At 40.1% G+C, this 17,959-nt stretch overlaps 1 protein-coding gene across 1 annotated transcript in view; it reads right to left on the bottom strand.

Annotated features, from left to right (window-relative positions):
- The window catches only part of VWA3B (von Willebrand factor A domain containing 3B), a 155,482-nt gene that overhangs the window by 18,420 nt on the left and 119,103 nt on the right, over positions 1-17,959 (bottom strand). The window contains 3 exon segments of the mRNA XM_037527901.2: positions 2,575-2,686; positions 11,317-11,521; positions 13,854-13,904. Coding sequence (XP_037383798.2) covers positions 2,575-2,686; positions 11,317-11,521; positions 13,854-13,904 — 368 coding nt within the window.

Raw genomic sequence — 17,959 nt, 5'->3', positions numbered from 1 at the left:
TTTTTTTTTTTTTCATGGTCTTTTTCTTGTATGTTTATGTTTAATTCAGGATTTACCTTTCTCCATAGATTTTTTTTTTTTTTTTAAATATTAAATTTTATTTTTATATTCCCCCATACAATTGCAAACGCCCCATTCTGACCCCAATCCTTCCCCTCCCGCCCCCCCACCCCCCAAAAAGTGTCTCTGGTTCATAGTTTTTTTGTTGATTTTGATTTTCACTTTCTTATATTCATTTTCCTGGTCCCTTATTTAAGTTTTCTAGATTCCTGCTATGAGTGAGAGCATCCGGTATTTTTCTTTTTCTTTTTGGCTTATTTCGCTGAGCATGATCCCTTCCAGTGCCATCCATGTTGCTGCAAATTGCATGTGTTTATCTTTTTTGAATGCTGAGTAATATTCCATGGTATATATGTACCACATCTTCTTGATCCAGTCATCTATTTTTGGGCATTTGGGTTGTTTCCAAAGCTTAGCTATTGTAAACAGTGCTGCTATAAACATAGGAGTGCAGGTGCTCTTTGGAATTGATGTTTCTGTGTCCTTTGGGTAAATACCTAGGAGTGGAATTGCTGGATCATATGGAAGCTCTATGTTTAGTAGGTCCAGAAATCTCCACACAGCTCTCCATAGTGGTTGGACCAGTTTGCACTCCCACCAACAGTGCACAAGAGTTCCTTTTTCTCCACATCCTCGCCAACATTTGTTGTTGCTAGTTTTTTTAATATGTGCCATTCTCACTGGTGTGAGATGGTATCTCATGGTAGTTTTTTTTTTTTTTTTTTTTTTTTTTATTTTTATTTATTTATCTGTTTGTTTGTTTATACATGCACTGGGTACAGTCAGAAGCGCGGGAGGGTGAGAGAATTCACCAGAGCCAGAGCGGGGAGCAGAGCAGGCAGAAGGACCGAAGTACACTGCTGAGGGGAGCAGCGGGCGGCAGGAGAGGTCTGCGCGCCATGCAGGACCCTCCTCCGTTGGCGGGGGAGCAGCCGGGGATCGAACCGGCGCCGCAGAGGCCGCGGGCAGGTTCGCAATCCAGCGCTCAACCGCTGCGCCACCGGGGAGGCCCTCTCATGGTAGTTTTGATTTGCATTTCCCTGATTACAAGTGATGTTGAACATTTTTTCATATGTCTGTTGGCCATTTGCATTTCCTCTTCAGAGAAGTTTCTTTTTAGCTCTTCTGCCCATTTTTTGACTGGATTATTTTCTTTGTTGTTGCTGAGTCTCATCAGCTCTTTGCAGATTTTTGTGATCAGTCCTTTATCATTAGTGTTGGGTGCAAAAATGTTCTCCCAGTTGGTGGGGTTTCTCTTTGTTTTTGTTATTGTCTCTTTTGCTGTGCAGAAGCTCTTTAATTTGATGTAGTCCCAGCTGTTGATCTTTGCCTTCACTATCACTGCTTTGGGTGATGTGTCTGTAAAGATGTCTTTGATGTGCAAATCCCGTAGTGTTTCGCCTATATTTCCTTCTATGTATTTTATGGTTTCAGGTCTTATGTCTAGTTCTTTAATCCATTTTGAGTTGATTTTTGTGTATGGTGTGAGGTAGTGGTCAAGCTTCATTCTTTTGCATGTAGCGACCCAGTTTTCCCAGCACCATTTATTGAACAAACTTTCTTTGCTCCAATGCATAGTCTTTGCTCCTTTGTCAAAGATTAGTTGACCATAAATCTGTGGGTTTATTTCTGGATTTTCTATTCGATTCCATTGGTCTGTATGTCTGTTCTTGTTCCAATACCATGCAGTTTTGATGATTATGGCTTTGTAGTATAGTTTGAAGTCTTCTACCCTTTCTTTGCATTCCAGGTTCCAACCATAATGTTTTGTTTTTTCACACTTTGTGAAGTGTTCTTCTTCACCTCTAGATCTCCATACACAATATTTATAATATCTTCACTATGCAGGAAGCTCTTATGGTACTTCATTTTCCTAATCCCATCAGGATCATAGGCCCCAGAAAATCCTGGGCAAATCTCTCAGGTCTAACCACACTGGTCGCTGCCTCTTATATGCTATGTGCCCTCCAGTCCCAGGTCTTCATACTGCTGTTCATCTGCTTAGAATTGTTCCTCCAGCTAATGTAAGGTTTGCCCCTTTGCCTTTTAACTCCTTACTCATAATGTCACCCCCCGGGAAGTTTATCATTGACAACCACTACATTTAGAATCCAACCTTCGCTTTGACATTCTCAACCCACCGTACCTGACATACTACATATTTTAGTTATTTGGTTGCTTATCTGTTTCCCTCTCTAGGATGTAAGGTCCACAAGGACATTATTTTTTATCTGTTTGTTCATTATACTAGAGCAGTACTTTAAGGAAATTATATACAGAACATGATAGATTTGTAGTAAAAATTTATTTACTAAACAGAGGAGAGACTGACATATTTTTCAGGTTCTCTCCCTAACAAATATGGGGAGAAACCCCACATCATTTCATTTTAGAAGTGGAACACCTTAGTACAACTCATAAAATGTCAATGTTCTAAAGAAAGCACCATGTAAAAAGTTTCGATCCCCAATATTATATATTTAACAAAGGAATCTTACAAAATAAAATATCTACCTGGAAAATAAAAGCCATTTTCATCACATCTTGCAATAACTTTCTGGCCTTTCAGGGGATCCAGTTTTTTTGGTTTAATTCTCTTTGGTGTGTTTCCTTGAGGTTTATGTTGCTAAAAAAGATAAAAATATTAATAATGATAGAAAAATTCAATGCAGACAGTGAAAAATCACAGACACAATATAGTGTGGTATTAACTAAGATCACACCATGAAAGTATGACAGAACAAATACATACTCTATATTCACTCTATAGTATTGCCTGTATGAAAGAGAGAATTTGCTAAGCTAGTTAACTTTCATCACAACAAAACAGAACAAAAATCCTCAATCTTTTCCAGAGAATTTAAATGGGACCCAGAATCTTAAAACATAATATTCAATATGTCCATTATACAATCAAAAATGCCACATACAAAAGGGCAAGAAAATATGACCAATTCTTAAGGTAAAAGGTAGTCAACAGATCATAATACTGAGATGACCCAGATGTAGGAACAATCACATACATATACTTTAAATCAGAAATATAACCATAGTCCACAAGGTAAAGGTAAATACTCTTGAAATGAATGTCAAGGGACTTGTTTTCCATAGAGAATTAGAAATTATAAAAAATACCAATTATTTTAATGCATGAAAATAGAGGATTTGACAAAATCCAAATCCTTCCATGATAAAAATTCCACAAAACTAGAAATAGAAGACTTCCTCAAATTGATGAAAGACATTTATGAAAAGTCTATAATAAACGTGATACTCAATAGTGAAAGTCTGGATGATTTCCACTAAAACTTGGAAAGCAGGCAAGGCAATTTTGCCACGTGAATTCAATGTTGTAGTTGAGGTTCTAGCCAGTATAATCAGGCAAGGAAAATTCAGAAGCATCCAGATTATAAAGACACATACTCTATTCATTTTTTTAAAGATTTATTTATTTATGCATACAAGAGCTGGGGTATAGGCCAGAGATGGGGTGGTGAGAGGATTCACCAGAGACAGAGTGGGGAACAGAACAGGCAGACTGACTGAAATACCCTGCTGAGGGGAGCAGCGGGCAAAACAGGAGAGGTCTACTTCGCCATGTGGGTTGTTCCCTGGCCGGCCGGGGATCAAACTCATGCTGCAGAGGCTGCGGATTGCTTCACAGTGCAGCGCTTAACACCTTGCGCCACCAGGGAGGCCTTACTCTCTCTATTCATAAATGATGTAACCCTATATGTGGAAAACCCTAGGGAAACCACCCCAAAGCTACTAGTAATAACAAGTTCACTAAGATGTCAAGGTGCAAGATAAACATACAAAAAGTAAAGTTATTTCTATGGACAGCCAAGAACCACCTGAAAAAAATTTTTTTTTAAATTTTCTTTTAATAGCATCACAAATAATAGAATAATTAGGATTAAATATTAAAATAAATGAAAGCCCTAAACACTGAAAACTCAAAAACTTTGCTGGTTTCTGAAAGAAATTAGGTTTCTATCCAAATCGGAGTGTCCTGAGACTTCATTCAGTTTCTTCTCTTTCAAATCCTCAATGCCCCTCTTTTCCATGATACAAGCTCAATATAATGTGTTTTCACAGGCATTTTGATGCCCCCTTTTTGCAGCTGTATAGCTGTAACATAAATAAAGTGCCCAATGCATATTTTATGAGTTCATATGGAGGACTCCACTTAAGGAAGTCTCTAATTTATGAGACAATTGACTATAAAATTTTAAGTAACTTCAGGTAGTGTGCACACCATTTGCTCTGGATCATTATTCATATTCAATACAGTCTGGACTCTGGAAATAAGTGGGCTCATTTCCATGGTGCCCTGATATAACTGTTCTGTTGCACTCATCTATCATGTGGATCTGTTTGGACATGATTTTCAGATTCATTAAAATAAGTGGGAGCATGGGTTATTTCCTGGGAGATGAAAACTTAGAGCCAGGTCTGCAGCAGTGATGAAATAATGCACTAGGAGTTATGGTCTCTTAAAGGAATTGTGGGATATTTTCAGGTCTTCAGACTCATGTTTTTTGTAGTCTATGCAATCATGAACACTACCTTTTCATTTATAGTTGCCACCCAATTTCCAATTCATTTGATGTAAAACCACCACTCATATGTGAATACCTTTGCTGAATGGGCAACAATGAATGGTAACAACAAAGAGTACTTCGATGTTTCGCTTTAACATACTAAGTGAGCCACCTAAGAAAATACCTTTCCTAATGGCTGAAAAGTGTCCCTCCCTTCTCAAATCATTCACACACCTGGGAGTTCACCTGAAAGGCCCATTACAAATACGCAAGGCCTTAGTACACATAACTTACTTTATTTTACCTTTGTTTCCAACTGTTAGTACTTATTAGAAGAATTAATTTCTGGTTGTTTCCAAAGCGTGTAGCTTTAGGAAGGAACGCTTCACTGCACACTCAATGACTTATTCTCCTCACTGCATAGTCAATTCAGTTATAGGACAGAGAAAGTAGATTAGACACAGTAAAACAAACCTATAAGGCCAACTTTACAAGGGCTCATTGCACAGAATGGCGCACTGGTTCCCCAGGATGGAAAGATGTAATCAGGGGAGCTAGACACTCTGTCTCTTCAGTGACAATGCTGACAGAACCTTTCTAGAAAGATGGCATCCCACTGTTTTCTGATCTTGTCAAAGACTTTCAGGACATAGTACAGCACATACAAAAGAACATTCCCTTTGCTTTCCTGCCACACCTCACGTATTCACACCCATATCAATATATACAAGCCACTGGGTTTTAAAAAGAATTCCTTGAAGGATGAGAGTCATAGGGGATGCAGAATGAGAACAAGAAATGCTAGCACTATGTAAAGAAGCTCACCAATTCCCTTGTTTTAGGTGCATGGGAACAACTACATGCCTATTTCAGTGAAGAAGTCAGAAGGGCTGTGATGCTGGGAGTCGGACTATTGTCCACCAGGAAATTTCATTTTACCTTGTCTTCAAAATTTAGAGGACCCAATTCACTTCTTTGCCAGATTCAATTTACAAGTTTTGCAGAGTAGGAATTGTTAGGGGGAAAAGGATGTCCTAAAGCTAATTCCATACAAGCTTTGTGGACTCCACCCCCACCCCAGGCCAAAGCCAAAGACACTGGGAACTCCAAATCCCATCACCACCAAAGGGAAGGTGGCTGGGACCTGAGGATGGGGTTAAGCAGCCAAGTGAGTATAAAGACAGACACGTGGGCTTTGGGGGGGTCCCCCATTTTGGCTCTCCACCAGCTAGCAGCATCCGGCCAGCTCTGAGAGTGACTTTGGGTTTCCAGGTCGGCGGATCGAGTAGGACGCATTAAAGACTTTATTTCCCTATTTTCTCCCTGAGTTGTACATTTTCCTTATTTCCTTTTCCCTTGTAAATAAACCTTTTATTAACCTTTTGTGTGTGCCTGTAGTGGAGTATTAATAAGTCCCTTTTAAGCGCGTGGGTGAGGACCCACAGCCAGGAACCCGTTCAATATCGGAGCTATCCTATAAAAGTACCAAAATGATGCCACCTGCCTTTCATTTCGTCACTTAATTTCAAGGCCATGTTCTTGGGTTTGCTTTGATGTTTGCATTGGTGGGGATAATGAAGTTAGCAAATGTTTGATGCTTTAAAATTTTCCATGAAACATGCTGCCACATAAGGTACATAATACATTTCTATGATTTAACTAGAACTAGTCCTTCTCTCAAAATTCTAGAACAAACACTAAATATTTTCCCTATCCTAAATTATTGAACTCTGCCACAAACAATTACCAAACTGGACTAGTGGCTGTTCCAACATGCTTCTCTGTTCATATTTAGTCCCTAAAACCAACTTAAAATCTGTGACTGCTATAATCAAGATAATACATATAACCCTCAGGCCTTGCTCAGAGGGTTCCTCTCCCTAGGATGCCTAATAAGGAGACCAGAACATTTGCAAACTGTCTCTGTGAAAAATTCAATTCCTTTGAAAATCTTGGTAAGGAACACAGGGCCAGCCTGGGGCATTTTCTGACCTTCTTTATCTCTCTCTTCATTTGGATTAAGAGGGATTTCCTCCTCTCTAGGTGTAAGCAGGGTCTGCAACCCTCTAAAAAATGGCCTCCAGAGAGAGAATGGAAAAAAAAAAAAAAAAAGACCTTACAGGAAGATGTAAATCAGAACTGGCAAACTCCTGCTGAGTCCCTCTTGGCCTGGGAGTGTCCCATGAGTGCTAAGGAGTTGGAAGAATTTGGTATGCTTTTCCTTCCCAAGGGCATTTGCATTTTAACAGGAGCCAAACCTTTATGACAAAGGAATGAAACTCTAAGTGTAATTTTCTGCTTCATCCCCATCCCTTAGAGAAGGAAGTCAAGTCTTTTGCAAGGCTTCTCAAAAGCAAATGCAGATCATGGTTGGAAGCCCTGCTCTGAGAATATCCCACAAATACCAAGGCTTAGGAGGGAAGCATCTGCCAGGAGGATGTGCTGAGAAAATGGTTGTGCCTTTTAATAAGTCTTGTGCACTGAGCCTTTTTTTTTGTAATCCAGAAGGGTTTAGGGGAGTGTTTTTTCACATCTACCCATCTTCCCCACCACCTTAGGGAGCAGTATAACTAGAGAAAATGCAAGTCTCCAAAACTCTGTGCAATTTTCACTTCCATCTTCGGGGCCTACTCCCTGAGCAGATCACTGATCAAGGCAGGCGTCTGGCCTCACTCTCTTCCCTCTCTGTGGTTCCTATGCTGTGAGTGGCTCCTTAAGGTGTGCAGGAAACAATTACAGGATGAAGCCCTGACCAATAAAACCATCCTTCCCCTCCAAACATTATGGCAGTACTGGGCTGTGGGGAAGCTAACCCCCCTGAAAGAAAAATCTCCAATCACAAACTAATAAATAGCAACTCAAAGGCCTTTTGCTGCTATAAAGGTTTGTGTGTGTGTGTGTGTGTGTGTGTGTGTGTGTGTGTGTTCTCCCTCTTTCTCTCCCTTCTCCCATCTCCCCTACACCTCCGCTTTTTTTTTGGTAGCAGCAAAGGAATCTCATCAATATGCATTCAATGCTGAATAAAACCACTTCCCTAGCTTGAAGAGCAAATTTGTAACACCTCCTTTGAGAATACCCCTCATTGTTCTTTAAAGGAAAAATCAAAGAGAAAACATTTAAATATTTGAAACTGAAAATTACTGCAGCTTTGAGATATGTCATTTGGATGTCACAGACACAGTGATCCATTCACTGCTGCTCCAGAGATGAACAAAGTCACACCGACTGGAGTCACTTTTGTGTGACTGCCTGGAGTATGGATCACAACCAGTTATTTACTATAGCCACATCTCACAAAGGTCATACAAATAAATACTGGGACGCTAAGAAAACTTCTTGAGATAGCTTTGTATGGTTTTGTCTGGCCCACTCATCTGCCCCCAAATCTATTCCCTGCCCTGTCCATCTCCATGTCCCAAGAGGCTGGCTCCCAAGGATGACACCACCCTGTTTTCCTTTGTGAACACAGTGTAAATGTTCTGGGAACAAACCTCTCTGTTCTGCCAGACAAGAGAGCGAAGTCATCTGCACTGACTTGAAGTCTGTGAAACAGCTGTGCACAATCTACTGTTTGCAGGTGAAACCAGCCTTTTCAACCCTCACTAATGACCAAAGAGCAGCATAAAGATTTAAACAATGGGTACCCAGCCTTCTCATCTCCATAGTATCAATAACATTCTTTTTTTTTTAAAAAAAAAAGATTTATTTATGCATACAAGAGCTACAAGAGCCGGGGGCACAGGCTAGAGGTGTAGAAGAGAGGACTTACCAGACACAGAGTGGGGAACAGAACAGGCAGACCAACCTAAGTACACTGCTGAGGGGAGCAGTGTGCTGCAGAGGCTGTGATCTCATAGTCTCATAGGCTGCGTCCCAATCCCCTGCGCCACCAGGGAGGCCCAGTGTCAATACATTCTTTAGAAAGGAAGAGATTAAACCACAGCCTTCCTCTGTGCATAGTTAGCGTCACTACATATTTAAGTCAAAACAACTTAGAACCAGAAGCCCCCTGTCGAGAAGGCTTACAAGAAGACAAAAAAAAAAAAAACCTACATTTTTTTTTTAATGTCAAGGACTCACTGTTTGAACCTATATCAAATTTGTGATCGCTGGACCTGTTCTTAAAGAGTAAAAGATGGATTGCTTCACTTCGATTATCTAATGAGCCCATTGACTAATTATCATTGAGACTTTTATTGTAGGTAACAGCTTGCGGGTGGGGTACAGAGAGGACGAGCTGATGGGAGCAGGAAGTCTAGGGCAGCAGGAGGTGGAAAGACTGTCCTTTTGCTGCGTTTGTCTCTCTAGCAGCACCTCCTCTCCTGCTTCTCTTTGTTGGTAGGATGGGGGAGCCTGTGAATGGCGGAAGGTTGAACTGTGTTTTGAAATCTACTCTATACCTTTTTTTTTCTTTAAATTTATTTATTTATTTATACAAGCACAGTCAGAAGCGCGGGAGGGTGAGAGGATTCACCATAGTCAGAGTGGGGAACAGAACAGACAGACTGACGAAATACTCTGTTGAGGGGAGCAGCGGGCAGCAGGAGAGGTCTGCGCACCATGTAGGACCCTCGCTGGCAGCCGGGGATCGAACCAGCGCTGCAGACGCTGTGTGCAGCTTTGCAGCCCAGTGCTCAACCACTGCGCCACCAGGGGAGGTCCTACTCTATACCTTTTGACTGGTGAAATCAGGCCATTTACATTTAAGGTGATTATTATGACTTAAGTGTTCACTGCCATTTTGTTGTTACTATTTTTCAGTTTGTCTTTTGTTCTCTGGACATCTTCCTTTTATATTTTGTTTAGGATCCATATCTGTTGTCTATGTGTTACTTCCATTCATTTTTATATAAAGGATCTGCTGGGTTTAGTATATGATAGATTGTGTAACTGTTCAACATTCTGGTCTAGACTCCATCTGATAGGACACATTGTCACTCTTCTCCTCCATGTATATACTTGGGTGTCTGTTACCTCTATGTTTGTTGTGCTCTTTAAAATAACTCCTTTATCACCTTTTGAATGAGCAGCTAGGTGTAGAAAAATTCTTTTAGTTTTTTCTTTACAGTGAAATGCCTTATCTGTTGTGAATGTCAATCTTGTAAAATCAAGGATTCTAGGCTGGAAATCTTTGTCCTTAGGTACTTTAAATATCTTCTGCCATTCCCTTCTTGCCTGTAAGGTTTATCCTGGAAAAGTCCATTGGCAGTATAATTGGTCTATCTAACTGGTATTCTCTTATAGATTACTGTTTTTTTCTCTCAATGTTAGTATTCTGTCCTTGTCACCGTTTTTCCAATAGTTTTATCATGATGTGTCTAGGAGTGTGTCTCTCTGGTACTAATTTGTTTGGAACTCTTTGGGCCTCTTGGAGCCCTAAACATTTATTTCCATTGGCTCAAGAATCTCACTCCTAGGAGTTTATCCTAACAAAATAGTTCAATTATATCCATACTAGAAATCATTAAAACATGAAAAAGAAAAGAAAACTAGAAAATAAATACATGTCTAACATTCAGTGTAGAATTAAATAAATCAGACTATAAACATAATACCATGGATTATTGTGTAACCACAAAAACATCAATCTGAAGATTCAGTAAAGAAAATCAGAGAAAGAGTAAGAGATATTACTAAATTAAACAGAATATGAAATGACTATGGGCACTAATGCATTCAACTAAAAAAATTTGTTCAAGGAGAAAAAAGAATCTAAAAGTAAATGATCTAAAGTGGTATGCAGTCAGATTAGAGATTATTTTAAGAAGGTTTGCTTTATTAATAATAATTACTGCTAACACTTATGAGGGGGCTTTCAATACTAAGTACTTTAAATGCTCATTTGACTTTTATAACAATATTATGAGGCAGATACTGTTAGGGGGAAAAGGATGTCCCAAAGCTAATTCCATATAGGCTTTGTGGACTCCACCCCCACCCCAGGTCAAAGCCAAAGACACTGGGAACTCCAAATCCCATCACCACCAAAGGGAAGGTGGCTGGGACCTGAGGGTGGGGTTAAGCAGCCAGGTGGATACAAAAGGCAGACACGTGGGCTTTGGGGCTCCCCCATTTTGGCTCTCCGCCAGCTCGCAGCGTCCGGCCAGCTCTGAGAGTGCCTTTGGGTTTCCACGTCGTTGGATCGGGTAGGACGCATTAAAGACTTTATTTCCCTATTTTCTCCCTGAGTTGTGCATTTTCCTTATCTCTTGTAAATAAACCTTTTATTAACCTTTTGTGTGTGTGTGTAGTAGAGTGTTCATAAGTCCCATTAAAGCGCGCGGGTGAGGACCCACAGCCAGGAACCCGTTTAATATCGGGGTTGCTCTATAACAATACTATTAATATCCCTATTTTACAGATAAATTAAGGTTAGAGAGTAGGGAAACAGAGTAACTGGCCAAAATCAAAACAGGGATTAGGTGGCAGATCTGATGCTAGACCTAATCTGGGTCACAGCAAAGTTCAGACTTTTAGTCACTACATTAAACTTTTTTTAGTTATTTTTAATTAGAAGATGTAATGTTTAAAGAAGGACATAGAAAAATCAAATGGCATTTCCTTTCAGTTGAAGACTTGGGACCTTAACTGAATGGGTTCTCTTTTAGAAATCAGTGTGTTGGGTGGGAGAGAGAGGAGGGAAGCCAATGTAGGAATAGCAACAATGGGATAGGAAGGAGGGAGGAAATGCACACACTTTCATGGCACCCACCTCTCCCAGTGTCTTGTTCATTTGATTCTCCTTCTTGACAGCCTCCTGGAGTTCCATGGCCTGTTGGACATACATTTTCCCAGCTAGGATTTCATTTTCAAGCATCGACAGCTCTTTTAATGAAATGGGCCAATTCAAACGTTCTAATGCTTTGTTTAAAGCTGCCTTGTTTTCCAAATATTTCATTGGTTTGCTTGCATCTAACCTAAAATTTAAAATAAAGGAAAAAACAAAACCAACAAAGAAAGTGATCACAGTAGAAAAAATACAGGAAGATAGTTTTCAGGATAGCCTCTCTTGAGAAACATCTATCAAAGCATGTGTCAGGTGTCAGCAGGCAGAATCATGGCCACACCCTCTCATTTATTAGGGTTTTGGTCACTTGCACCAGTTAAAAATAACCATCCCCATGGATTATGGTAGGTGCTTTTCACCAATACCTAACTTGATTATCTGATTTAAAAGAATTTGATACACATGAGATTTTTTTCACATCTTTTACTCCCTAGGTCTAACTCCCTATTTGGCAGAAACAAAAACGAATTTCAAAAGGCTTAACACAGCTATGCCTATCAGTGCCTGTGAAAATAAAGCAAAGCACGGCAAAACAAAACAAACCCAAATATTTGCCTCGGTGCAGTAATTATTCTTTTGGCTTATTTTAAGTATAATGTTCTCTCTTCCTTGCAAGCTTAAATAGGCCTAACATTTCTGGCTTTATTATTTTGGTACACAAAGAACAGAAGTCTACAACCTCTTAAACAGACTGAAGAACACAGAAAAAGCCATGGTGGTGTATGGGCCCAACTCCTAAATTCTATATCCAGTTCCAGCTTACCTCTGAGTTAGACTCTCTTAGAAGAGGGATGTGTGTGTGAAGGAGGTAGGGGGTGAAGATGGAGTGGGAGGTATTTCATAATTTTCATTCTCATTGATGAAAGTGTTACTTCTTTTTATTGTCAGGTATTAGAAAGTAAGTGTGAACCCACTACAACTATATGATTCAACCCACAAACAAACATCTCCAGAAGAGAATAAAAATTCTTTTAAAAAATCTAAATTGGAATGACTCAGAAAGATGATGAAATGAGAAACATTAGACCTTCATTCCCACAGAGACATCAACTTAACAACATGTGGACCAAATTGTCTTGTGAAAATTTCAGAAACTAGGTAAGAGGTGCAGTAGCTGTCCAAGTAAGTACAATGCCAGAAGAGCAGGCATGGACGTAGTAATAAAGTTGTATTTTGCCTGACTTAACCCTTCCCATTCCCTGTCACAGTATGGTGCAGTTGGAGAAAACTCCTAAATTCTGGCTTTTCCTTGGGAAAGAAAAGAGACGAGTTGAAGATTAATCAAACATTCTGGTTTTGTGAGGAGCCGCCAAGACTGGTTTCTGCCTCACCTAAGGGCACTGACAGAAATGACAGTATATTTTGGATGACAGGTTAGGAGACACTGAGAACAGAGGTTATTTCCATGGCTTATTGCAACCCCAAGACAGGTATTGTGGGGACCAGGAGATTATGGGCCCTGATTTTGGGCAAATCTGTTTTACTGGGAAATTGCACACACACCTCTAAAGAAGATATATTCCTGGAAAAGGTGTGAGAGCTCCCTAGACTCTCTAGCCAAGATGGTTGATGACTATAAAATGGAATCTATAAAAACTAGTAGAGGTGGAGGATCTGTTTTTTTTCAAATGCCCAAATCTCAACTAAAGATCAAAGAAACAGGTCAAGATGGCCCAATCAAATGAATAAAATTAATTCCCAGAAATCTACCATAAAGAAATGGAGAACTATAAATTACCTGAAAACAAACAAACAAACAACTATCTGGAAGGTGCCAGTGAGTTCAGAGACTACTGAGAGAAGAAAAGTAAAATCAGGAGAATGATGAATAAAATGAGTATGTTAATAAAAATATAGAAACTATTAAAAAGAACCCAACAGAAATTTGAAAACTGAAGTATAACTGGTGGAAAAATTACTAAAGTGGTTCCAAAGCAGATTTGATCAAGTATAATTTAAAAAACCCAACAAATTATGACTATTTTAAGTCAAAGTATTGTAAGAGATAAGGACATTATGTAATGTTAAAGGGGTGTACCTACCAGGAAGATAAAAGTGTGGTATATATAAGAATGGAATGTGGTATGTATAAAAATTCAGGCATAGCAGGTAGTACTAAAATTTGGTTGAAATTTGAGAACATTCATTTTCTGCATTAACTAAGTAAAAGAAGCTAGACACCAAGGTCACTGCCGTCTTGACTCCTTTCAGAAACTGCACCTAGCATAGGCAAGCAAGCTCATAGGGACAGAAAGCAGACTAGTTGTTACCAGAGGGGGATGAGGAAAAGATTGTTTAACAGTGCAAAGTATTTTTTCTAAGGTAATAAAAAAGTTTTGAAACTAGAAGGTGGTGCTGTGCACATTTTGAAAATACCACTTAAGTATACACTTCAAATGTTAATTGTAGGTTTTATGAATTCCACCAAAATTGAAAAAAAAAGTGGGGAGGAACTGACTTACTTTTCCTTTTCCTCTTGAGACAGTGCTCGCCAAACAATTTTATTCAAACGTCTGTTTAAAAAAAAATCAAAAATTATTATGTAGTAGCAATTTTTCATTTCATGGTAAAAGGCTGAGCCTGGTAGGCTCTGAGGGGACACTGGGGTGATTGTCCAGGCTAAGTGCCATCATCACTAACCACACCACTGACATTTGCTTAGAGAGATTGGACCTGAATGTCTCCCTCTTTCAGCCTCTCTACAGAAGTCTCTGGTTTTGTGGAAGTTTCATCAAATAGTAAAGGAGGAGAAAATGTTAAGTTCAGTCAGGTAAAACCCAGGCTGAGAAGAGGCAGTCAATAAACTGGTCCTTATTATCTCTGCCCGAAGATGTTTCTAAACACCTACATTTTTTCTTCCTAAGGGAAAACAGGTGTGTCCTTAGCTTGTCTTCAGTAGAAATTCTTATGTCTGGATTCTCAGAGCAAAGTGTTTAATAGGGTCATAAATAAAAGAATTGGAACATATTTTCGCGATCAACAGGCCTGCCGTTGTTTTCCAAGTGAAAGGCTGAGAGGGGCAGGCAGAGGAAGCACCAACCAGCTCCTTGGTGGTGCTAAGATGAAAACTCACTACTGATTGACTGCAGAGAGAGGCTGTCAATCCAAGAGGAGGAGGAGTTTGGCGCCAGTGACTTCCATAACATAGGTAGCTCCTGTCTTTGTTACTAATTAGAGGTTTTGGTTCAGCTCTTTACAGTTACATCATCACCCAAACTGGGCTCCTTGAGCTGTGAGCTGTCATCCCATCTTCATCAAGATGAGATGGGAGAACACTGCCACTGTCCAGGGGTGCTCTTCTAACCACTGATCCAGCACCGGGCACAGGGCTTGAGAGAGCACTTGGGTGTTGTTATCAGGCCTCGATCTCCCAGTGTGGTCCTGGGAAGGGCCTGGCATGCTGGTGATGAGCACAGACTTTGGAGCCAGGCTGCTGGACACAAAGCTCACTTGAGCCTTTCCACTTGCTAGCTGGGAGACACTGGCCCATAGGCAACTGTTCTGTAGAATGGAGACAATAATAGGACATGCCTCCCTCCTCGTGTTACTGAGGACTCACTGGGCTATGTATGCACAGCACAGAGAACTATATGGAACACAGGAAAATAGCCTGCCAGTGGTAGAAAAAGTAGGCAAGAGGGAAATAAACCGGGCTTGTTTCCCTTGAATATTCTGGTTCTTTGGGGCCAGTTTGGTTCATGTAACAATGATCAGGGCTTTTAAGACTTGTTAAAAGGATTCCTGGGATGTGTTTTCAATTTTGTGTGCTTTTCTGAAAAAATTTTTTTTAATCCTCTTAAAGCTAAACCTTGAAAGTGGAGGCAGTGTCGAATGGAGGTTGGAAGTATGGACAAGGGCTTTGGAGCTACAAAAGCGTGGGTTCAAATCTCAGCATCTCCACATGCTGCTGGGTGAGCCCGTTACATAACTTTTAGAAACACTTGTTCTCTCCTGGATAAAACAAGGACAACAACATCTGTCCTTGGACTGAGAGAATTAAAGGAGATGTGTCGATACAAAATGACCAGAATAACTCAATGTTCTTTCCCCTGCACGTTCTGAAAAGGGTGAGGTTTGGAAACTCTGAGAAACCACTGGTAAATATGGGTCCAATTAGCTAGCACATGTCTTGATTTTAATTTGATCCTTTAGAAAATATTTTTCCTAGAGCACATTTTTATAACCTCTGATACTTCCCTCGTCATTGTAATGTTTTAAAGCACACAGCACAAAAAAAACAGGTGGGTGTGAACTGAAGGTAGCTGAGAGCGTGTCCAACCCAGTTCCACTGGCAGGAAAGCGGGAGGCCCCTCAGTGTGGCCTGAGGGTAGTCCAGATGAGAAGCCGGGAGGGCACAGGAGTGAGGGTCTCTCTGAAGCTGCTCCAGCCCCTTGATTCAGGGGTTTTATTAACAACAGTTTTCCTCTTTGTGTAGGAGAGTGAAATTTGGTCGAGGGGTTGCTTTCACTAGCTTTCTTTAGTTCATAAATGTACTTGTCTCAAGAATTGACCCAGTCACAGAACAACTTGTAATTAATGGCACTTCAGAAATCTAGTCAGCCACCTGAACATTTCAGAGATCTCAAATAGAGGTTCTAAGCATGGTCTCAGAGCCAGGTTAGAACTGAGGCTTCCCCTGCGGATTAAGGGCTTCAAGCGGACCTTAGACTCACAATCAAATAAGCTGCAGGAGATGCCATCCCAATGCCAGGCAGCTCTGGCAATCCACACTCACAACTTGTGCTCAGACATACAAAACCAACATTGCTGCCTCAATTCTTAAAATATTGAAATAAAAGGACTCCTGCAGAAGGACACTAAATGTGACTGAAATAGCTAGCTTATGTCACAATTTTCGTCAAAGGGCTAATAGCTTTCCATTTACGGCGGCATCTCTAACCATGCAGATTTAGAGTTATAGCTACCTTCCTGGTGGTGGGAAATATCTTGGAAAGGCTACAGATGGGGTGAGGGTTAACCAAGCTTTATTAATTGCTCTTCATATTCTGCATATCTTTAGAAAGTTGGAGTAAGATGGAAAAGGGAATTGACATTTATTCCAACAAAATTCTTCAATACAATTGAATACAAAAAATCTGGTAGTTTTGTTCTATATACCATTAATAGTATGTTATTATTATTAAAATAACTATATTAAATTAATTATTCATTTAATCTAAACATCAAATCAATAATACTAAATGTAAATACAGGTCAATCAATATTAATTATTGATTATATTAAAATTAAAGTTATTAAAAATAGTCACATTTAATTTATTATTAACAATAATACTATTGTGTAATATATCTCTAAGGGTACTAAAAGGCTTTTCCAGATTTACTCAATGGAAGTAAGAATTGGGGCAAATCTCTCTAATCTGTATTTTGGTTTTACTGTTAAGGAAGAAAGGCTTTCTTCTGCCTGGGGAGGGGTCATTTCTGTCCTTTGGGATAGAGTTAATGCAGTGGGAAGACCTATGTCACGATTACATCCATATACTTACAGTTATCTTAGGGTTAGCTGATTTGGAGAATGAAAGAGGGAAATAATTAACATATATTCTTCTTTGCATTTAATTTACATAATCCTCAAAACCACCCTGTGAGACAGATTTTATAATTAAGACATCTGAAACTCACAACTGTCTCTTGATTTGCTATGTAGGTATCAGAGCCAGGAGTGAAACCCAGGACCATCAGCCATCAAGGCCCTCACTTTTGGCCCTGCAATGGGCTTTCAAAGAGCTGGTGCTTGCGGAACTCGAACATGGACTGATTCAAACCAATTAAGTTACAATATGAACCACATTATTATATTACATTGTGAATAATTGAATTTGATGACTTCTAATAACTAAATTTGAATTTGATCAAATTTAAATTCTAATAGTCAAGTGTGTACACACACACACACACACACACACATATTCCTTGGCCTGCAAGGAACAGGGGAAAGCAAGACTGTCTAAGCCCTGTCCTCAGAGTTGATATCCTCCAGGGAAGAGATGGGTACTTGCACTCGGAGGGTGGCATGCAGGGTGGGGAGTCCCTGGGGAGTCTGTCTGTCTGAGAGGAAACATTGAGCTGAGTCATTGTCAGGAGCAGCAGCTGGACTGGGAGGCAAGAAAAGGCCTTTCTGGGAGACAGGAAGCAGTCACTGCCAGAGTGCAGGGGAACTAATGAGCATGGTTTCAGACCCATGAAGAAGGGGGAGTCTTGGCATAGCTAATCCAGTTCCCAGACTCAGAGCAACCCTGAGGATCCCATGCAGGCAGCTGAAGCAGCTCAGGTGAGAAAGCCTCAATTCTTAGTTGAGGGCAGTAGAAAATGTTCCGGTGCAGATTTGCGGAGACCTGTGACTGGCTAGGTAGGGCACGGCCAGTTTATGGTCTGGATTGTGTGTGTCAGGAGTGAGACCTTCAATTTCCTTTGAACAAACACAGTACACACAGAAAAATGGTAACAGAATTACGGCCTTTATGTACATTATGAACTCTATGTACTTTATTTCATTTTTCCCACCCTTGTGGTGTGAAATAAAAGTTGAACTTCCAGAACCAAGAATG

The sequence above is a fragment of the Talpa occidentalis genome, unplaced genomic scaffold (genome assembly GCF_014898055.3).
Source record: "Talpa occidentalis isolate TD23 unplaced genomic scaffold, MPIMG_talOcc4v2.1 talOcc4.5, whole genome shotgun sequence".
NCBI lineage: Eukaryota > Metazoa > Chordata > Mammalia > Eulipotyphla > Talpidae > Talpa > Talpa occidentalis.
This window is presented reverse-complemented; position numbering and strand designations above follow the sequence as displayed.